The 22,674-nt window shown below is 38.0% G+C and overlaps 1 protein-coding gene across 4 annotated transcripts in view; it reads left to right on the forward strand.

Annotated features, from left to right (window-relative positions):
• LOC104234789 (uncharacterized protein At3g06530) overlaps window positions 1-22,674 on the forward strand; it is a 39,898-nt gene that overhangs the window by 5,345 nt on the left and 11,879 nt on the right. For 2 of the 4 annotated variants that reach the window (XM_009788418.2, XM_009788421.2), the window contains 21 exons: window positions 9,305-9,360; window positions 9,468-9,557; window positions 9,636-9,781; window positions 10,766-10,848; window positions 10,968-11,087; window positions 11,840-11,914; window positions 12,767-12,935; window positions 13,023-13,156; window positions 13,251-13,343; window positions 14,624-14,804; window positions 15,099-15,193; window positions 15,297-15,449; window positions 15,533-15,686; window positions 17,009-17,142; window positions 17,354-17,435; window positions 17,607-17,769; window positions 18,827-18,902; window positions 18,991-19,164; window positions 19,259-19,330; window positions 19,457-19,561; window positions 21,262-21,351. In XM_009788418.2, the coding sequence (XP_009786720.1) occupies window positions 9,305-9,360; window positions 9,468-9,557; window positions 9,636-9,781; window positions 10,766-10,848; window positions 10,968-11,087; window positions 11,840-11,914; window positions 12,767-12,935; window positions 13,023-13,156; window positions 13,251-13,343; window positions 14,624-14,804; window positions 15,099-15,193; window positions 15,297-15,449; window positions 15,533-15,686; window positions 17,009-17,142; window positions 17,354-17,435; window positions 17,607-17,769; window positions 18,827-18,902; window positions 18,991-19,164; window positions 19,259-19,330; window positions 19,457-19,561; window positions 21,262-21,351 (2,445 nt within the window). Of the gene's footprint in view, window positions 1-9,304; window positions 9,361-9,467; window positions 9,558-9,635; window positions 9,782-10,161; window positions 10,244-10,762; window positions 10,849-10,967; window positions 11,088-11,839; window positions 11,915-12,766; window positions 12,936-13,022; window positions 13,157-13,250; window positions 13,344-14,623; window positions 14,805-15,098; window positions 15,194-15,296; window positions 15,450-15,532; window positions 15,687-17,008; window positions 17,143-17,353; window positions 17,436-17,606; window positions 17,770-18,826; window positions 18,903-18,990; window positions 19,165-19,258; window positions 19,331-19,456; window positions 19,562-21,261; window positions 21,352-22,674 lie in introns of those variants that run through there. The other 2 variants (XM_009788420.2, XM_070170961.1) reach the window with 2 other exon arrangements.

Raw genomic sequence — 22,674 nt, forward strand, 5'->3', positions numbered from 1 at the left:
AGACCATCTGTTGAGCATCCACCAATTTATGTACCACTTTCTTAAGTTTCTCAGTCAACAACTTAGAGATTATTTTGTAGATGCTACCTATTAGGCTGATGGGTCTAAAGTCTTTCAATTCCTCCACCTTCTTAGGAATCAAAGCCACATAGGTGGCATTAAAGCTTTTTTCAAAAACACCTCTCTCATAAAATTTTTGAATAGCAGCAGTGACATCAACATTGACTATCTCCCAACAGTGAGTGAAGAAGGCCATGGTATAGCCATCAGGCCCAGGAACTTTATCCTCAGCACATGCTTAAACACTGCTCCATATCTCTTGGGCTTCAAACAGACTCTGTAGTATTTGGCTTTCTTCTGGAGTGATCATAGGACAAACTCTAAGGTTTCCACGGGGCCTCCATTCTTCAGATTCAGCGTAGAGGTTTTGATAGAATGAGATGATTTCCATCTTGATGTCTGCAGGATTTCTGATAGATTCACCTTCAACTTCTAACATGTCAATGTTGTTGTTCCTGGCAATTTTATGAAAGAACTTGGTATTATTATCTCCTTGATTCAACCAAAGAGCTCTTGATCTCTGTCTCCATGCGACTTCTTCTTTTCTTGCTATCTCCTCAAATTCCACTGTTAATGATGCTTTTGAGAGTATTTCATCTTCATTTAGATTCCTGAGGTCCTGAATCTCCTCTAATTCACTTAATTGAGAGAGGATGTTAAGCTTCTGCATTTCTAGATTTCCCCGGATGGTTTTGCTCTACTCTTTGAGTTTTGCTTTTAAAGCCTTCAGCTTGAAGGCTAGAGTGTAATCAGGTCTTCCTTCACAGCTGAAAGAGTCCCACCATTCTTTGACTCTCTCTTTGAAACCCTCTGTCTGTAGCCACCAATTTTCGAATTTGAAATAGGATTTGATAGGCTCCCAATTTCCACATTGAAGTAACAGAGGCGTGTGATCAGAAGTTACTCTATGTAAGGTTGATTGTTTGATACTCCTGAAACCCTCATCCCAATCTTCAGAAATAAGAAATCTGTCTAGTCTAGCTGCAATGTCATGTCTGACTCCTTTCCTCCAAGTGAACTTACTTCCTAGTAGTTTTAGATCTACCAACTCCATATCCTCGATGAATTCAGAGAAGTCAGTCATTGATCTGGAAATTCTGTTATAACTTTTCTTCTCTGAAGGAAATCTAACTATATTAAAGTCCCCACATACCACCCAGGGACCCGAGAACAAGCCTCTTGTTGCACCAATTTCCCACCAAACTTCTTCTCTCTCTGCCATATCATTAGGATCATAAATACTGGTTAAGTGCCAAGACAAGTCTTGTGTTTTTCCAGTGAACTTACATGTGATAGAGTAGGAAGCCAAGCTGATTGTTTCACCTTCCCCTACCCTGTTGTCCCACATCAGTAAAATGCCTCCCTTGTTACCGCTAGCCTCTAGTTGTGCAAATCTGCACCATCTATTGGCCCATAATTCTCTCACAATTCCTGTGATATCTCCTTCAATTTTGGTCTCCTGAAAGCAGTATACGTCAGCTTTCCAAGTGTTAATGCAACTGTTGATCAGTCTTCTCTTCCTTGCCTTGTTCAATCCCCTCACATTCCATGATACAATATTGACTTTCATTGATCTTGGTTGATGTGGTAGCCCCCTCTGCTTCTGGTACCATTGCTTTTGAAATTGCTCCCAATGTCCAGGTTCTTTAGAACCCTTAGATTTAGGAGTTGTTGTCACCATTATTCCTGCAATACCCCTATGTGTTTGTCTTTTTTGATCAATCTTCATGAAGAGCTGTAAAGCCTCTTTTTCGCAACCTTGGAAAACCCCAAATGCTTTACCAAGTTTGATGATGTTTTGGTGTACCCAGATAGGTGTATCAAAGTCAGGGTCCTTCTCAGGCTCTTGGGAGTGTGAATTTAAGGGTTCAACCTCTTCAATTGCCCATTCAGTATTTTCCTCCCCTACTGTGTTTTGCAAAGGTTGTAAACCTAGTGGAGAGCAATCTAGTTCTTCCGTAATGATCATGGCACTTTCCTTGTCAACTGGGTCTAGTTGGGCTTCTTCGTTTCCTTCTTCTTCTGATGTTGCCCTCTCTTCAATCAGATTTGACTCTGGTTCGTTGTTTGCAACAAGCAAAATTTTAGGAGGCAGAGAAATTGCTTATATTTCTTGAATTAGTTGGTCTGGTCTGTATTTAGTAGAGTGTTCCAAATTGGGCTTGTCTTCTGAAATGACTTGGGCCATGATATTTGGGCCCAAAGATTGCTTATTATGTAACATGAACCTTGTTTGTATCGGGTCATTTAATTTAAATGCCCCCTCACGTGTTAGGTCACGCGTAGCTTCTGGAAACCTAGGCTGTAAGGCTTTTGAGCAACCCACGTGCCCCGTCCCATCTCCATATTCTTGAGGCCCCCCACTGCCATCATAGAGCCTGCGATTGCCTGCTGGTCCAAGACCTTCATCTCTCTTCCTTCACCGGAGGAAAATCTTACTGACGACTCGCACCAGACTTGGATAGTGTAAGTAATTCCTTCGTTTTCAATGATTACTGCCTTAGGCATAAATTCCCCATCTCCTCTCACCTTCAATCTGACCCATTTCAGGTGATTTTTGAGTTCCGTCTCTTCCTCAGTTTGAACCCAACCTCCACAGTGATCTCCTACCTCTTTGAAGACTTTCTGGGACCAGAGATGAAGTGGGAGTCCAACAAGTCTGACCCAAACATGTTCTATCTTCTCCATTTTTGATATAGAGCCCACTGTTGGCGACCACCATTGAAGATGAAATTTATGAAACTTCCATTTCGAGTTCCCTTTTAGCACATGTTCAGCAGTTTTTTTCGAGGAAAACTCAAATAGAAAGTGATTTTGGCCCATCTCATAGATGTTTACCCCATGAGCTTGCTTCCAAGTGCTGCTGGTCCACCGTAGGATCTCCGAGAGGGTCGGGATGTCGGAAATCTCAACTGGAAGGCTACCCACCACACTCTGGAAAGGAGTTCATTTTGGACAGTGCTGGTTCCTCCAGAGATTTTGATGATGCCCTCTTTTCCATGCACAGAGGCCTCTTCCATTTCTCTGGTTGTCCATTTGTTTCTTCTGATTGTGTCTGAATAAAAGATTCCTTCCTCTGTATTCCTAGGGACAATAGTAACTGCCCTCTGGGCTCTGTCATTAATGAATCTTGATATTTTGACTCAATGTCCAACCACCCTGTATTAAATGCCAATTCAGGTATAATAATAATAGATCTCCTTTCTTTTGCATGTTTATAATACTTATGTAGCGTCCATATTTGTTGAAGTTTCTCGAGCATAAGAACTCAAAAAAGTGGTCTTGGGACTTCCATCTTCTCACTGAATTACCCTTCCCTTTCGAAGCTTCTGTTAGAGCATAGCATAACCATTCCATCATCTTCTAGCTGAAAAAAGTCCTCCTGAACATGTTATGATCTCTTTCTGTCCAGTTATACCATGTCTCTGCTCTAGATTCCTCCTTGATTATGTCGTATGATTTGGAACCTACAGCAAAGTAAATTGCATTGTCATCCATTTCCACTGATATGGTGAGTGAAATCTGGCCGGAAAAAGGCACCCCGTCACCGGAAAAAAGTAAAAGTGGTCGGAATCTAGAACTTGATGGATGGGTGGGGTCGGAATAAGGCCGCGAAGAGGCTGTCCAAAGAGAAAAGGATGAGATCTGGCCTGGAATTGGCACACGCGCCGACGCGTGGTGGAGATGTCGCCGGAGGTCTGCCGTGCGTGGCGGCGCGTGGAAGGGCGTACACCGGAACTGTTTTCAGGGGTAGGCTCGCGTCATTGTTGTCTCTCGGATGGTGTTTGTAAAAACTCAGGATTCCGGGTTCTCAAACTCCTCGGGGAGTGTGCCTAAGAGCATCTGTTTTTAACAAATATGTGCTTGCTTACATTCGAAAACATAAACATGTGATTTAGTAAATTAGAACCCATTGTGGAGTTGTTGGGCTAAGCTTTTAGAAAAAAAAACTTTTTACCATCAACAATTTCTAAAAGCTTAGCCCAATAACTCCACAATGGGTTCTAATTTACTAAATCACATGTTTATGTTTTCGGAGCATCACATGTAGAGTTTTTTGGGGTCCCACTCGATTTCGAGGAATAAAGGGAGGGCTTGACCAGTTTAAGTAGCAGAGTGGTGTTTAATGATAAACTTTCTTGTTTGATTGCAAATGGGCAATTGAAAGCTTCCTTATTTGTTATTGGGTTGGTTCCAAGGGGTAAATGGTGTCTTTCTGTTAGTCTATTACTGTATTATCGTTAACACCATTTTGTTGCTGATAGAAAATTATGTTGAATTAAAAAAAAGAGAACTTTTCTGTATCGGCTTACAGAAATATTTCCTTTTTTTTGTTGATAAAGTAAGGTGTTTCTTTAAGAAAAGCATCAAGAAGATACGTAGTACATAGTTACAGTAGGCCTAGTTACAAAGGAGAAGAACAAAAGAGAGAAGTTAGGCCCTATACAAAGTGTCAATCTAGGACAATAGTACTAACAAAGTCCAAAAAATGTGCAGCTGGGGACAGTTTTGTCCAGCAAAAAAGTTCAAGTAGGCATTTTGTCTTAAGAGAGTGATTTGGAGTTGAGATGCCATCAAGAAATTTTCTATTCCTCTTTGTCCATGAACACCAAAAAATAGCTGCAGGAATCATCAACCAGATTTTCGTGATGGCCTTATCAACTTTCCACAAACTCTAAGTAATGTCTGCCTGTCTCATATTCTGTGGCATAACCCAGCTAAGGCCAAAAATACTGTAGTACATATTCCATATATCAGTGGCAACTGGGCAGTGCAGGAACAAATGAATGATAATTCCTGATTCCTCCTACATAGTTAGCATCTGTTGACCAGCTGGAATCCTCTTGTGTTAAGGTTGTCTTGTGTTAGACAAGCTTCATATAGCAATCCAATTGAAGCATAACAACAACATACCCAATATTATCCCACAAAAACTGCTCGTGCTGAGCACGACCTCAAGCTAAGATGTGAGCTTAAAAGAAGCCTGCTTGTTGGGGTTTTAAACTTTTTTCTAGATTCAAAATAATCACTCAAAGGCAATAACATGCACCATCAATGGCCAAACAATTTTAGAACACCTTACCCTTTAGGGGTTTACTCTTCTACTTAGGGAAAGACATATTAGGAGTATGTTAGAGTGAAAAGGAGATGAAATAGAGTGACTCAAACAAAGAAAAGTTGGAAATTTGTGCCTATACTAACAAGTGAAACACGACCCTACTTAAAAAATGCACAGCTTTTAATATTGAAAGAATTTGATTATGACTCTTGGAGAAAAATTGTGGACCTTGAAGCCTAGTTTCTAACGGTTCGAATCATTTGTCATTTGGATACTTCTACAAAGTTTTTTTTCCTAATCGTTTTCTACTTCTTCCGTTTTGTGGGTAGGTTCCATTTTGGCATTACCAACCCCATGTAATTGCTCCACGATTCCCTGTGGGGTCTGGGGAGGGTAGTGTGTATGCTGACCTTACCCCTACCTTGTGAGGATAGAGAAGCTGTTTCCAATAGACCTTCAGCTCAGGAAAGCATAAGCACCACATTAATAAAAATATAGACAAGAAGAGACAATACCAAAAAGCCATATAAAAGTAGATTAAAAACAACAAGATAGTAAGGTGATCAACAATGAAAGAAAAGAAAGGTTAGTCATAAAAACCTACTACTAACAGAAAGCGAGACTGCTTGCCAATACTACTGTTATGAACACTCTAGACTACCTACTCTACTACCTTAATCCTCGATCTCTATACCTTCCTATCAAGGGTCATGTCCTCGGTCAACTGAAGCCGCGCCATGTCTTGCCTAATTACCTCTCCCCACCTCTTCTTGGGCCTACCTTTACCTCTCCGTGGGCCCTCCAATGTCAACCTCTCACACATCCTCACCGGGTCGTTTGTGCTCCTCCTCCTAACATGACCAAACCACCTAAGCCGTGCTTCCCGCATCTTGTCCTCAATAGGGGTCACACCCACCTTGTCGCGAATAACCTCATTTCTAGTCCTATCTAACATGGTGTGCCCGAACATCCATCTCAACATCCTTATCTCTGCTACCTTCATCTTCTGGACATGAGCGATCTTGACCGGCTAACACTCGGCCCCATACAACATCGTTGGTCAGACCACCACTCTGTAGAATTTACCCTTAAGTTTCGTTGGCACCTTCTTGTCACACAAAACACCGGAAGCGAGTCTCCATTTCATCCATCCCGCCCCAATACGATGTGTGACATCTTAATCAATCTCCCCACCCCCCCGAATAATAGACCCAAGGTACTTAAAACTACCTCTCTTAGGGATGACCTACGAGTCCAGCCTCACCTCCCCTTCCCCTCCTCGAGTCTCGCCACTTAACTCATACTCCAAGTATTCTATCTTGGTCCTCTCAACTCGAAACCTTTAGATTCTAGGGTCTGCCTCCATGCCTCTAATTGCGCGTTCACACCGTCTCATGTTTCGTCAATCAATACAATATCATCTGCAAATAGCATGCACCACGGCACCTCCCCTTGGATGTGGCGCGTCAGTACATCTATCGCCAGAGCAAACACAAAAGGGTTGAGTGCCGACCCCGGATGCAACCCCATCATATCCGGAAAATGGTCCGAGTCCCTACCACCGTCCTCACTCGAGTCTTTACTCCATCATACATGTCCTTAAATCAACCTAACATAGGCAACAAGTACACCTCTAGCCTCCAAACATCTCCACAAAATCTCCCTCGGAACTTTATCGTACACATTTTCTAAGTCGATGAACACCATATGCAAGTCCTTCTTTCTCTCCTTATACTGCTCCATCAATCTCCTAACAAGGTGAATGGCTTCTGTTGTCGAACGCCCCGGCATAAACCCAAACTGGTTCTCGGAAATAGACACACTCCTCCTCACCCTTAGCTCTATCACTATCCCCCAGTCTTTCATAGTATGGCTAAGCAGCTTGATACCCCGATAGTTATTGCAATTTTGGATATCACCCTTGTTCTTGTATACAGGAACCATCGTGCTCCACCTCCACTCTTCGGGCATCTTTTTCGTTTTGAAAATGACATTAAATAACCTAGTGAGCCACTCCAAGCCTGCCTTGCCCGCATTCTTCCAAAACTCCACCGGGATTTCATCCGGCCCGGTCGCTTTGCCCCTGCTCATCTTACGCATAGCCCCTTCAACTTCATCAACTCTAATCCGCCTACAATACCCAAAGTCACAACGACTCCCGAAGAGTTCCAATCACCCAGTACAGTGTTCCTCTCCCCCTCCTCGTTCAAGGGACTATGAAAGTAGGTCTGCCATCTCCGACGTATAAGCCCCTCATCCAACAAAACTCTACCTTCTTTGTCCTTGATGCACTTCACTTGGTCCATGTCACGCGCTTTCCTTTCTCGCGCCTTGGCTAACCTGAACAACCTCTTATCCCCAGTCAGCCCTCGAGTTCCTCATACAAACGACTAAAAGCTGCAGCCTTGGTCGCCGTAACTGCTCGCTTTGCCTCTTATAAATTGAAGCATATAACCTTAATAGGTAATTTGGTCCTCCATATCAATTTCCATGGCTGTGCATCAAGCACCTGATTTTGAGTGCAGATTTGTTTGTAACAATCTTTGACTATCCTTGCTACCCCAACATATAGTGTCTGAAAGATCTTCAACAACGTTGTAGCTCTCCACTCTTGCTAGCATTTCCATCAAACTTTCCATCTCCCAGTCTTGGACAAACCTTCTCAGATGAGTTCTTTTCCATGGAAATTTGGAAAATGTTAGGATATTCATCCATGAATGCTGTGTTATTCAGCCATATGTCCTTCCAAAATCTGATGTGCTCTCCATTACCAGGTTTGGAGTGGATCTTCTGGAAAAATTCATTACTCAATTTTGCTAATATACTTTCAGGGACCAATTCCATAAGGGGCATTTGCAATTTTAGTGCTCCAGTTGTCTCTTTTCCCATGTTTTGCATCTATCACTTTCTTCCAGAAAGCTTCGTAAATCATGAGATCTGGAATTACATGGCTTAACAGGATTAGTTTCGACATAACTTGTTGGAGAGTATCCTTGTCTATTAATATAACGATATCTTGTATCTTATGTATTTTCCTCTGACACATGGTTCCTGATAAGAGTTTTGGATACAATTGAGATTTAAGATAAAAGGTAAAAGAGGGCTTTATCTGCATGCATGCATCACTTTGCCTTATGACTTATCTTTTTTCTTTTTGGGGATAACTTGTTCTTTTGAGAAGGATAACTTGTCTTTTTTTCTTTATAAGTTAATAATAGTGTTGTTGCATGCACATCTATCTTGGACCTTCATCTATCTATACTATATTAAAAGCACGAAAGCCAAGAATGTTGGCCGACCTTTTTGCCCTTCAAAAATAAAATTTTGCATAGGACAAAATCGTCAATTGAGTTTTCCCTAAAATTTAGGAGTTCTAAATCAACTAAATTTTGTGTACTAAATCCTCCTTTCTTTGAAATATGTAGGAATTTCTAATATTAAATACCTTTTAAATCCTTTCCTTTTTTAAATTATGTAATATTACAGTTTGTAAAAGGCAAGTAATATCAAAACTGGAAAAAAGGAAAATCAGTAGTGAAGTGATGTTGTGGTTTTAATTAAATTTCCGTTGTTTATCAAAATAAGGTGGCATTCGTTCTAACTGTAGGTGAAAATGATTATATTTTGATTTTTTTCAAGTTCTCCATAAACTGATTTTTCTATTAATATTTTATAGAGCAAGCACATTAGTTTCAATTTTTGCAAAAGTTTAAAAAATTTCAAAGACGTTTTCAGTTTTACAAACTTAAATTTTGTTTTTTGGAAAACTTTACGAAATTATTTTTAACACATCCGTCAAAATAAAGGCCACTTGAGCTCCTTTACATGATAATTGATGTATTTATGTTCTAATCACACAAATCTGACCTATCAATGTTAAACAAAGTAATCCAAACATAATTGTTCCAGAAGCAATTGTTTTGTATCATTTTGTTTTTATCAAGCATAAGTACCGGAATAACAATTGATGAATACTTGCGAAAGCACATAACGAATTTATACCTTGTAAATTTTTATATAACTTAAACACACTGTTTAAAAATATTTGTATATTTTTAAAGATAGGAACATATCCTTTTCTTTTACAATGTTGGCAATTGGCATGCTGGTTGAATTTCGTAAGAGTTTTAGGAATTGTTACTATGTCTCTAACTTCTTACTTCTGTTTAAAATCATTTTGTGCAGTTGCAATCAATTGAAATTATCCCCAAGAAGATCATTGATATCCTTAAGGACATCAGGTATTATGTTGTACCCTGCTCATGTACCAAACATACTACACCCATGTTGCCTTGGTCGGAGATTTATAACTAGCCTCTGAATCCTGTTTCTCGCTGTTTGTCTAAAGGGATATTTCGGGACTTCTAAGTGAATTGGCAGAGGAGTTCAACACAGAGAAATTTCTGGCCTTGTTTTTGGATTCTCTTGTCGAGTACAGGTGGGAATGGCTGCTTTACCTGCTGGGGAGTTTCTCTATTTGCTAGCACCTTTGACTTTAATGTTTTATGTTTTGTAGTTGTTACGATGATCTATGCCATGGGACTTTATTGTCTGTAGTAGAGATGGTTCCTTTAAAAGACTTCATAGCTCATATAGTCTCAAAGCTGCTCAACTCATCTTTGAGAATATTGAAGGACAATGAATCAGCAGCTGCAGATACAGGTCTACATTTTTTAAAGATTGACATGCCTGCCATCTATTCATCCTATTGCATTTTAAAGACTTTCATTGATTTGGCAACATGATGTGCATAATTTTCCTATATGCTATAACTAGTTAAGTAGGCACACACTGTCTGAATGACTGCTTAAATTAAATTCTATTAAATGTTGATAAAAGGAAAAAGATATATTTGGGTACTAAGAAAAGAAGCAGAGGGGGGGGGGGTTAAGTGGCAGATTGGAAATGAAATGAAATAAACTCCCATTCTGTTAAGTGGTGACCTTTTTACTTTGTAGTTGTTAAAGGGGTATTATGGGAAGAAACATGTAAGTACCCTTAGTGATAGATTCTTGATGCTCTGTAACTAAATACTTATTCTAGACTTTTTAGCTCATATGATCTCAAAGCTGCTTAACACATCTTTGAGAATATTGAAGGACAATGATTCAGCAGCTGCAGATACAGCTCTACTTTGTTGTAAGATTAGCTTGCCCACCATCTATTCATCCTATTACATTTAGAATACTTTTTATTGATGTTGCAACATGATGTACATAAATGTCATATATGGTATAACTAGTTAAGTAGGCACACACTGTCTGAGGTCTGTGCTTACAATATCTATTAAATGTTGATAAAAGGGAAAAAAATGAATTTGGCTACAAAGAAAAGAAGCAAGAGAAGGGGAGGGGGAGAAAGGGGAATAAGTGGCAGAGTGGAAATGAAATAAACTCCCATTCTGTTAGGTGGTGACTTTTTACCTTTTTACTTTGTCGTGGTTAAGGGGGTATTATGGGAAGAAACATGCAAGTATTACACTACTACTTTGCTCAGCCTTAATGATGTTGATTCTTGATGTTCTGTACCTGCATATCTGAATAAGCGCAAGCTTCTCAGATCCTGTACTTCTTGAATAATATTCCTCTTTCTGCTTTTGCTCGCCTGTATTTCTTTCTCATATCATTCTATGCTTATAATTGTCAGGGAGCCGGTGCAATCTGATATTGGTTTCTCTCCTTAAGAAATATCTGTTTGAGTCACGTGAAGCTGTTAACAGATATATCGAGGTTCGTGTTTGTTGCTTGCCTCTCCAATCTCCATATCCTCTGATGTTTTTGATCCTTTCTTATTTATGGGGTAATTGTGTGGTTCAGTGTAAAATATCTTTCTTCTTCTTTGCATGCAGGATGTTAAACTGCGGTCCCAAAATGACTATGAAATAGTTATCAGGATGTTGAACTGTAATTTGGATCTTTCACATGAAATATCTGGTTCAAAAGTTTGGTTTGCCTTGGAACATCCAAAGGTATATTTGTTTACTTTTCCATATTATATATTTCTACTTGATGGCTTTACCCTTTGGGTTGGCTACTTTCGTCTTATCTTTTTCCGTGTAAGTGCTGTGTTGCTAGAAGATAAAGTAAAAAGATATTTTACCCAAAAAAAAAGAAAAAATATTTTTTGCACTTCACATCTTCAAATACATGAAAGACATGAGCATGACTGCATGATTGGGAGAAACCTTGGTTTTTCCCCCTGATAATTGGGAGCATTCTTCAAAGCAGCAGCACTTTGTTGGCAGTAATATGATATTTTCCACTAAATTGACCGGAATGGGTGGCGATTCGCCCCCATTGCTAGTTTTCTAGCTGCAAGAAAAGCATCCTAAGTTCATAAAGAATTAAAACAGACAGAAAGATAGCACCCGTGTTGCATTCCAGTCGGTATTTTGAGTTAAAAAGTTAGCCAGGAAAATGGAGTCACCCATCTTTAAAGACACTTCACCAGTATGAATGAGTTCTTCAACTGATGAACCTAGTGATATTGGCGTTTGAAGAAGTGCAGTCATTTTTCAATATAAAATGATTTTGTACTTTGTAAATGTTGTTTTAAAGAATAGATCATCATGAGTCTGTACTTTGTAACTTTTGTTTTAAAGAATAGATCATTATGAGTCTGTACTTTTACTTGTTGTTTTAAAGAACTTCTGAGATCAAATTCAGTTGTTTTTGGTACAAACTATTATTTTTTATGCATTTATTTGTGTTTTACTTGCAGGCAGAGGTTCGACGATCTGCGCTTCTGGGTCTGGATGTCCGTGGTATGTTAAATGTTGAAGCAGCTGACTCTCAGGTAATGCGTCATTCCATTAATCTAGATATGTTGTACTCCGTTTCTCAACTATTTGTCCTTTTCTGTCGTTCCTTGATTTTGTGCGGAGAGAAATTGATGCTCCAATAAGATCATAAGCAAAATTGGTATTGTTACTCTTCTTTATGTGATAGTGTCTGCAAAGCTTTAGGTTCTGGCAATTGAGCTGTATTCTGAATTACCAAGGCATTGAGCAGATCTTCAGTTTTTGTGTATTAGATATACTCCTATCAAACTATTAACATGAATAATTGATATAACTTTTCTGTGGTGACTTCATCTTTGGGCCATTTTTACCATAAGCAAAATGAGATAATATGTTGAAGACCGCAGCGTCGCAGTAAAAGTTTAGCTTATACTGATGTGATTCTTGATGATTTTCTTTCTGACATTCAGCTATTTATGTAGCTTGTTGAACATCAAGCATGCTCCTAATTTTTTGGTTGCTGAATGCTAACTTCCTCAGTTGGGACGTTTCCGGATTACAAGACATGGCTTTGTTCTGTAATGGGGAAGAAAATGCCTTTGTACTATGTTTGGGAAGCTCTAGTCTTCATTTTGGTGGTTGTGTTACTTGGCACCATTTGAAATGGTTGAAGGAATTGTGCTTTAAAAGTTTTACTGGAACATGACTTTGCAATATTAATTGGTTGTTGCGTGCAGCTGTGTCTTTTCAAATAATTGTAATTTGGTGGTTTATTTTATTTGGTATGTGAGCTTCTCTAGAATTTGGTGCTCGTATATTCTGCATTAATATTTTATGAGGTGCATTGAATTAGTCTATTGATGAATCTCTTTCCACTACATTTCCCTAATATCTGCTCTTCCATTCAGAGATTTGGCACCATTCAAGATGCTATACTACGCCGGCTCTATGATGAAGATTTGACTGTTGTTCAGGCAGCTTTAAATCTAGAGGCATTGCCCGAAATAATAAGTGCTCCACTTCGTATTGATGCATTCAAGAATGTGCTCCAAAGATGCATTGCGATATTAGCATCAAGTATGTTGAATTTTGCATTTGGTGAATTTTGTCCCAAATTGGACCTTTATATGCCAGCATTTTTGCATTAACTCCTCAAAATTACAGGTGCATCTCGTGGTGCCTCAGTGGCGGTTGATGTTTCTCTGTCTTGCCTCCAGCATGCTACAGTGCTAGATGAGGATGAATATGTGAAGATGGTGGCGGCATTAGTTTTTCCCTTTGTTATAATAATTCCAAAGGTTTCATTTAAGAGTTTCACTTGTTCCCTTTTAGCCCCAGATCTTGCATAATTAGCTTGCTGATTACTTTATTCTTTTTTGATGCTTAATACAGACCCAAAGATTAAATTTGAAAGCGGTTGAAATGGCCAAGCAAATGAAGTGGCCTTTCTATGAGAATCTGGTCAGTGTTTCTCTACTGGATAAGGTAATGGTTATTATTATATTGCCATGTATCTCTTGTTTATTATCGTATAGCAGTTCATCCGATAATGATAAGATTGCCAGTCTTGATTTGAAACCTTAAATAATAGCCTGTTTGGCCAAGCTGGAGAAATCAGCTTATTTTGAGAAGTGCTTTTGAAAAAAATGCTTTTGAAAAAAGTACTTTTGGAGAGAATCAGTTTGTGTTTGGCTAATCAGTCTGAAAAGCACTTTTGAGAAATAATTTGTGTTTGGCCAAGCTTTTTAGAAAGTGCTTTTAAGTGTCAAATTACGAATAAGGACATGAATAGATTTACTTAATAATTAATATTATAAGTAAATAAATAATATCAAAATTTTGTTATTACATGCAATAATTAAAAAAAATTCATTTTATTTAAGTAAAATATGAAAATAAAATTAAAAAGTACTTAATTCTTTTAATATAAGTTAAATATATTAAAATTCCTTCAACAAATATAAAAGCATTCACCCCTAAAGACACTATATATTAGAAAGTTTCCTAAAAATAAGAAGAAATATTTATAAATTAATATCCTAAGTATTAGGTTTAAGGGTTATTTTGGTATATACTATATTTTGTTAAGGGTATTTTAGGTAAGAAGAAAAGCCAAAACTGCTTCTGCTTCTGCTTTTGGAAAGAAGCTACTTTTTTCTGCTTCTCTGAAACTGCTTCTGCTTCTTCCCAAAAGCACTTTTTTCCCCAAATAAGCTTGGCCAAACACCTCAAATTAGGAAAAAAAGTGCTTTTGGGAAAAAAAGCACTTTTTTTTGTCTTGAGAAGCTTGGCCAAACAGGCTATAAGTCTTTTAAGTTTTTAGAATTTCCAGTTGTGCTCAGTTTCTCGCATAGCATGTTTTACCGGCCGCTGTAATTGTTCTGTAGAATCTGAACATAGTAATCTAGGTAGTCACAAACTCCAACTGCTATTTAATTTTGCAATGAGTATTTTGGTTTATTTCTTTCTTTATATTCGGATGTAAAAATATGTGTGCATAACATAATGTGCAGAAATCAACTTTTGAGACTTGCTTTTAGTGAGCTAGCATATAAATGATTGCAGAAGCCTATTCCATACAAATTAAATCTTTCTCTTTTCTTTACCTTTGGGGCAATGGGAGGTTGACTGGAATGTCCCAACTGTTAAGAAAAGACTTTATCGTGAAAAATCTTAAACCGAACCTTTTGTTCTTCTTTTAAGTTTCGTAAAAGAAAATGAACGATCATTGAACTAATCTTGCATTTTTTTATATTTATATTCAGAAATTAGATTCTGGGAAAATATCCTCAATGAACGTGGAAAACATTAATGTGTTAGCAAAAGCATTGTCAACACATCCCGAGGAATACTTTCCTTGGCTAGTAGAATGCTGCAAAACCTTGGAACTGTCAAAAACCTTGTTCTTGTTGGTGTTGTTGCAATCTTTCACGCTGCTCGAAACAGGTAATTTTATGACTGCGGTAGTGCTCGCACTCTATCCTCGTCTTTCATTCTTGACTATGGTGTTGCCTTCTTGCATTTTCTTCAATCTCCTTATTAGAGTTCCTGGCTCTGCTACTGATTCAAATTTCAAAAACTCAGGACTATACAAGCTAATTTTAATATTTGACAAAGGTGTAGAGTGAGTTGAAGAGATACTTTTGCTCTTTACTGTTAGAATTCTAATGTTAGATCACTGCAACTTTCTTTTGGAAAATATTGTGTTTTTTACTTTTGACTCCTCCCCTTCATTGTTAGGAGATACTCGATTTTCAACCTTCTTTGCCACTTGCTTTCCTATCCTCCGAATGGAGTGGGAGTTGCATGAGTCTGCAGGGAATATTTCAGAAGAGGTAGCTGCTATGCTGTGATTTTTTGCCATTCACAGCAGCAGATAAATGTTGCTTGGTTTTTGGCCGCCATCTTTTGCTAATTACCTACCTTACACAATCACAGTTCAACCCTGGATTATGGGAGGGAGACATTGCTGGACTTATTGAACATATGGATGCTACCAACCCGAAAGTACTCAACGGTGAAATTCTTACTAGCTTGTTTTGGAGGCTGCTTGGATCATTTAATAAAGTGGCTGCTGAAACAGGACCTTTGGTTGGTGACCCTTTTTTTGTTTTTACTATCTATTTTTTTCCTGCTTTTTGGTCACCTGATGTATTTCCTGTCTCCATTTGCAGGATAAGAAAGAGAGCTGGTTATGCTGCTTTCGGGAACTGTTTGTTCTTATTGTATCCAGCACGAACCATGTTTTTAAGAAGCATCTGTGTAATGTTGTTGCAAAATGCAGGATCCAGACATCGCACTTCCTCTCAGAGTTCTTTACTGATGAAGGTTTTGAGACAGATCCTTTAACTTCTTCATCATTCTGTTTGAGTGTTGTTATTACAGACTCATTTTTTATGTTCCTTGTAATTGTCATTCCGTCCTTTTTAAGCTGTCCTATCTTGACACTTGAGAATATGAATTCCTGGAAAGGCTCCTACCTTACATTTGCTGTTAATAACCCCATGGATATTGTTTTTCCGGGTTGTAAATTTACTTTTCTCTCAAAGTTCTTTACTGAGGGAGGTTTTGACAATGTTTCCTTTACATTCTTGTTTATTTGGTAACATGTGTTGCTATCACTAATTTTACCATCAATCCTTTTTAATATTCCTCTCTTTTAGTTAACGATTGAAAAAAGTTCTTTTCATGCAGTTGTCATTAATCAATTGTTGAGGCTTAGCTTATCAATTCCTGGATAGACACTGACCTGTCCATTACTGCTGAAACCATTGCGTTCAGTAATGGTGGAACATTTTGGTTCAAGTTTGCATATATACTTCGCTATTCTGATTGGTAGTTTCTTCTGAGATTAAGGTCCTTTGAATTACAAGTTTTTCTGCTAAAATGAAATGGTTGCTATGCAAGCTCTTAAAGAACATTAGCATCTAAAAGCATCCGTAGAATACAAGCATGTTGAAACTACATTCAACCTCATCTATAATATGTGAAATTTAGTTAAGAAGTAAAACTAGTAAATGTGCTATTAAAAGATTAAAAGTTCGTACAAGTTCTCTGGAAAAGAACCTTGTCAATTTTTCTCTCTGGGCAATCAGTCCATTGCCTTTCCTTTTCTCCAGCAAAAATTGATTTCGTTGTTAACTTTCTCTTTCTCTGAGAAAGAAATGAACCTTGTCAATCTTTTTAGTGAGTTCTTGATTAGTAATTGGGCGATATTGCTCTCAAGAGTACATTCATACTGGATTAGCGTTCCAGGCTTGTATGGATATACTATGTGTATCTTGTATGGTCTCTCAAGGATACTTGTGAAATATGAACTTTGCACATCAAGGGAACAAAATTGATGGACGGCAAAGATGCACTTTAGGGTAACTTTTGAAAGTGATTGAACTTCCTAATTTTGCCAATAGTGGGAGGTCTGCTGAAGTTTAAGAAAGGGTTGTTTCAGAAAAGGGGGTCCATGACAGTTGCTTGAATAATAGATTGTTATAATGGCAGAGATGCTTCCTTGATGTTTATGAAATTGGTGAGGATGGTCATTCTGGTCCAGTTAACTGTATAGAATTTTTCATTCGCTGGTCTGTTGTGATCTTCCTTGAGGATTTGTGTTATTCTGTTTTACTATATTTTTGATTGTTTTGATCCTGCAGGAGTTTCTGCCTCTGTCCTTATTGGAAGTCTTCATGCTTGCACGTCTCTTTGCGCTCGTCCGGATGAGAGTCTCACTTTTCAACTCTTTGCTGAATTTCCTTCGATCCTAGTTCCGCTATCAAGTGATAACCAGGTTTTGCATTTATTTCTTAGATCTAGAGTGTTTCAGCAAAACAACTCAAGACTGTTTTCCTAGCAAATTTTCAGGTTGACCTCTTTTGTAAAAAGGGACACATTTTAGCTTGTCTTTTTAACAGAGGAAAGAGGAAACATTTTGTTGCCTATGCTTTTGATGGTGTTCTGTTTCACGTATGTAAACGACATACTTTTCTTTCTATATATAGGATGTGCGCACAGCTGCAATGAACACCATTGATGGACTTCTCTCCTTGTGGTCGCGTGTTAATTTATCCAGATCTAAAAATGGTATTCCTCTCAGTCATAAGTCAGTCAACTCTCCTCTATTTTTTGTGTACCACTCTTGTGCGGGGTATTTTTCCCACATCAACATTTTAGTTCTTTACCCCAGGAAAAAATAAAGGTTCTCTCATGACGTCTTTCTCTTCCATATGGCATTAACATTATGCAAAATGACAGGTCTGCACGCTGTCTGGGTTCATTTTTTGGGAGAACTATTGGGCTTAATAGTTCAGCAGAAGAGATTGCTAATATCGGATAAAAATGTCCTCTCATCATTGTTTTCATCATTGCTGGGCTCGTCCAACGACTCTCTCTTAGTGCAACACAATATTGGAAAGAGGTTGGCTCTGTGCTCCAATAAGACCCATCACTTTTTGCAGTAAATGTTGCATTCTTTGCTAATATCGGACATATTTCTGTTGCATTTCTCTGGCAAGTTACTGCACGACCAAAGCCTAGGAAATCTGAGCATTTATTATAGAATTAGTAATATCTAGATTTGTTGATGTATTTGTTGAACTTGCATGCAAGGGTGTGCCCTAGTGGTCAATGAAGCAGCTAGAAACCATGGGTGGTCGTTCAAACCCAATTGGAGATAAAAAACGACCAGTGATTTTTTCTCATCTGTCTTGGTGGGCAAAGTTACCCGGTACCTATGTTGGTGGGAGGTGGGAGGTAGCAGGTACCCGGTGAAGGAGTCGAGGTACATGCAAGCTGGATCGCATGCCACTGTTAAAATTTTTTTAACACTCTGAAAAGCTTTGTGGAGGTTTCTGTAGAGCCTTACAGTTTAACTTTTTCTAAAAGATTGCCTTCCCACTTTTCTCAGGCCTGTAGTGGCTGGGTCTATGTTAACATTTGCTTTTATCTCTCGAAGTTGGCAAACATTTTTGCTTAGTTGTATCTTGGTATTGCTGTGACCATCTCCAGCGATCTTTCCCCTTTCGGACATGCTTACTCAGTCATAGTTGTTAACTTATTTCTACATTTTTCTGTAACTTTTAGAGGAGTTTACCACTTGTTCTAAACATGCAGCTGTGTGTACTTTGCAGTCAATACAAGGTCAATATTTCTGGGGAAGGAGAATAAACCTAACAGACCCTGTTGTGGAATTTTTTTAAATTTTTTTGTAATGCTTTTGAAAAATCTTCCGCTGAAGACAGTTTTATGTATAAATAACCATAATCGCTGTAGCTTGAGCTTTGTCTATTTATTTGTTTATTAGAATCTGTTATTAATGATGGTTGGCTTTTTGTTGATAGGTAATGGTTTTTATTAATGGTTGTTAGACTTGGGGCTTGTTGAAAGGCTCATTCTTGGATTCTTGTCAGATGTCAACATCATCTTATGTACAATCACCTTGCATTAATGGAGGTTGCTTATTTTTCCTTTTGCAGATTTGATCAGACTGCTAAAGATGAAATCCTGGCTTTCTTGATAGGTTCTGCCCTTAGATATTCTGCGTATGCTAAGGTTGGCCTTGATAATATGTTTATACATGCAATGTTTTGCTTTATTTTATTTTGACATATTCTACAACTGTTGACAACTTGTATTGCAGCTGAAGATTTTGTCGTTGCTTAAAGGCGTTGGAGATAGGGTTATACGTGTTCATGGTGTTGAGTCATTAATGCTTGATCTTCTTGATAGACGCCAGAAATGCCATATTCGGTTTGACAAGTCATGCCATAAGCTGTCACAAGTTGAAGTCACTATTCTTTGTCTTCTACTGGAGGTAAAATTGTAAAATATCTACATCCCTTCTCTTAGCTCCTATTATGTTGATCTAAGCTTCTCACAAGTTTGACTTGGATTGTCGTTGTTCATAGATGTGTCTAATGCCTTCTACTACAACTGTTGGTGACCTTGGCTTCTTGGACCCAATATTAAAGGCCTTGCTGGTTAGCTGACCTTTATCCTACACTCCCACCTTTTGGACATGTACCTATGTAGATTTTTGTACTTTGATGAAGCTTAACCTTCCAAGTATCTTCTGATTGATAATATGCCATACTTTCTGGCCCTAGGTCAGCAATGTGTCGTCCGGAGACCCTGCTGTTCTGAAGCCTTGTATGACTGTCCTGGGGGTTCTTAGCAATTCTTTCTACGCAAATCTGAAGACTGGCACTCAGGTTAATGATTGCACATTTATTACCTTTGCTCTATATGCAAAGAGTGATTTGAAGCAGTTTTCTCCTCATTTTTTCTCATGGATTTTTCATCTTAGCGAGCCAAAGGATGTCATGTTAAGAAAAAAAGAGAGCTGATTGACGCATGCTAGTGCTCCAGTACTTGCTCAATAACTGGGTGTTTGTTGTTGTTGTTGTTGTTGTTGTATATATGTGTGTATTCTTTTCTTGTTTGGCTATTTTGCATATATGAAGCTGTTCTTTTGGTTATTGCTATGTGTCCATTGCCTGATATATACTCCCCATTCCCATTTAGTTGTCATGTTTGCTAAAATTGTTGTTCCAAAATACTTGTAATTTTAGAAATCAAGAAAGAATTAATTATTTTTTCCACCTTTACCCTTACTCTAATAAATGGGGAGTATATTAATGTAGGGAAAGGAAGACAAGTAATAATTGAGCTGAAAGAATAAATAAGGGTAATTTAGTCAAATTCTCCTTTTAATTGACGTTTTCTTGAGGGCATGCAAAAGGCAAACATGCCAAGTAAAACGGAACGGAAGGAGTACCTGAAAAAGTACTTGCGCTGCTTGAATTGGATTCAGGGCAGAATTATGCCATGTAAACAATCTGAGAATTTTTTTTGGTGTTCAATGGGTGATGCCAAGCACGTTAAAGGTAATGTTATATAGCTGGGCCGGTTTCCGTAGAAGAAGAAAGCAGAAGGCGTGGAAGTTCGCTCCGTTAGCTCTCATGTGGATAGTTTGGGGGAGAGAAATAGGAGAGCTTTTGAGGGGATTGAGTCTCCTTTTTCACATCTTAAGAATAGTCTTTTATCTTTGATCGCTTTTTGGTGCACTCATATAGCCCCTACTTGTATAGAAGATTGGGCGTCTTTTGTAGAGAATCATGTTTTGATGTAAATTCTCTACTTTTTGGTATACTTCTTGTATACGGGAGTTTCTTCTCCCTTTTGATTAATACAATTTACCTTATCAAAAAAAAAAAAAACAATCTGAGAATTTTCATCGAGTCTAGTATTTTAAGGGTTTACTTGTGGTAAATGCATTTTAAGCCTGTTTTTAGGTTAACTGTCTTTGTGTTTCTGTAGGTCTACTGACCAGCCAGCATAAGTTTATAATGCAGCACGTTTTCTTATTGTCTATGGCAATGTAGTGATGGCCTCTTCAAGTTTGCTACCTTAAAGAGGATAAGAAGGGGAAACCATAGAAATAATTCCATTTCTGGCACTTCTGGTGAAAAAAAGGGAATAAACGGTTAAGTGGAGAGAGTTTTCTCCATCACTCATGGATTCTCTTCTCAATCTTTACTGATAAAGATATACTTCTCATTGAGTAATGCATTTCTTTTTGGTATTTCATGCTGTCTTGGCTTCTTTTTATCTACTTTTGCTACTATTATGTTCTTTAGTTTGTTGGTAGTGCATGCATACCTGATAGGAGAAAGTTTCTCCTCCATTATTATATTCTTTTCAGTTGCTTAGTATGTGGATGCTTCATTCTTCATACTGTCTAGACTTCTTTGACTACTTTTGCTGCTATTCTCTTCTTTCCGATGGTAGAGTTCATGAACTTGAATCTCTTTTTATTTTTTTTATTTTTTTAAATTTGAACAAAAAGCATGTTTCCTGAAAACTTGTATTTGTCAATGTCATTGATTATGGTTATGGTTTGAATTTTCAGGATCTTGTCTTTCGGCATCTTGTAGTCTTGTTTCGCAGTACCAATGGGGATATACAAAAAGCTACAAGAGAAGCCTTGCTTCGCATTAATGTATGTTCCACACTTTCTTCTCATCTTATTTGCAGTGATTATTCATTGTCTGAGCATGTTCCAAGTTTATTTTGCAGAATATCTGGCACCAATTAACATTCACTTATAAGAAGTCTATGTGAAACTAATATAGCTCATGGAAATGAGGAAAATGTGTCTATAGAACACCCAAATCCAAAGTCTAACGCTGTGTTCTATGACTTAAAAGCACTCTTTTGCAGCAAGCAGTCTTGCCAGCACAATTACTTACTAATAGTACAATGTGTCTATATCTTAACTAAAGCATATAGGTGACAAGTTGGTTATGTACAAAGCACATAGGCGAGAATGCTCGCGGCAATAAACGATAGACTTGGGAATCTATCAGTGTCTTCACATGCAGATTTTTGTTTGGCACTTAGTACATTCGAATAACCCTTAGAACATTGCTTAGCTTCGTTTGATTTGGAACCTGCAAAAATTTAAGGCTTTCATATGGTCTCCGCGTTCTAGCTTATGGTAGACTTAATCCCAATAACCAATTGTAATTGAGAAGACCGACCATACAAGTCCATTAACCCTAATTTTGTGTCATGTGATAGTGGTAGTTAACCTCAGTTACATCTCCTCTACATTGTAATGTATAGGAGTGTTCAATCGGTTGGTTCAGTCTCTTGTTTTTTGGTACTCGATCCAGTTTATTTGATTGTCGCCGTCGTTGTTTTGTTCAGTTTTTCTTTTCTCGGTTTGATTTTCTCAATTCAGTTTTCCAGTCTGGGATCCAACTAGTCTTGTTTAAAATTACAATTTTTTTAAATACATAAAGTCGTTCTCTTATGGTAAAGAGAATCCAGTCTTACCTGATCTTGTACACCTCAATGATATACTTCAATTTGTGTGGAAAAATTAGAATTTGATCATTGTGCTCTCCAAATCGTGAATAGTACACAAATGCTGTTCTCAGACAAGGGAATCATTCCTCTATAAAAAAAGGTATCTTTCTCGTGTATATGAAATTGAAACCAACAATTATGCAAGAAATCAGAAAGATGACATCATTAGCTGAGCCTGAGCATATTGTGGGTTGCGTGAAGCAAATGATCAGACACCAAGAAAGCGTTCTGAAGACAACGACAAGATAGTTGAATTACTCAATATCAGATATGTAAATGTTTGTGCAGAGAAAGGCAAAATATAAGCAGTTGGCTGATGCTAGTGATAAAGGGAGTAAGGGACTAACTCTATGGATGATTATTACACTACTGAAATCACTTATTTTGTACCTTGAGCTGCAAATTAAGAAAAAAAAATTCATCTATGCGATTGTCAGAAAATAATGTTAAT

The sequence above is a fragment of the Nicotiana sylvestris genome, chromosome 3, assembly GCF_000393655.2.
Source record: "Nicotiana sylvestris chromosome 3, ASM39365v2, whole genome shotgun sequence".
Classification (NCBI taxonomy): Eukaryota; Viridiplantae; Streptophyta; class Magnoliopsida; order Solanales; family Solanaceae; genus Nicotiana; species Nicotiana sylvestris.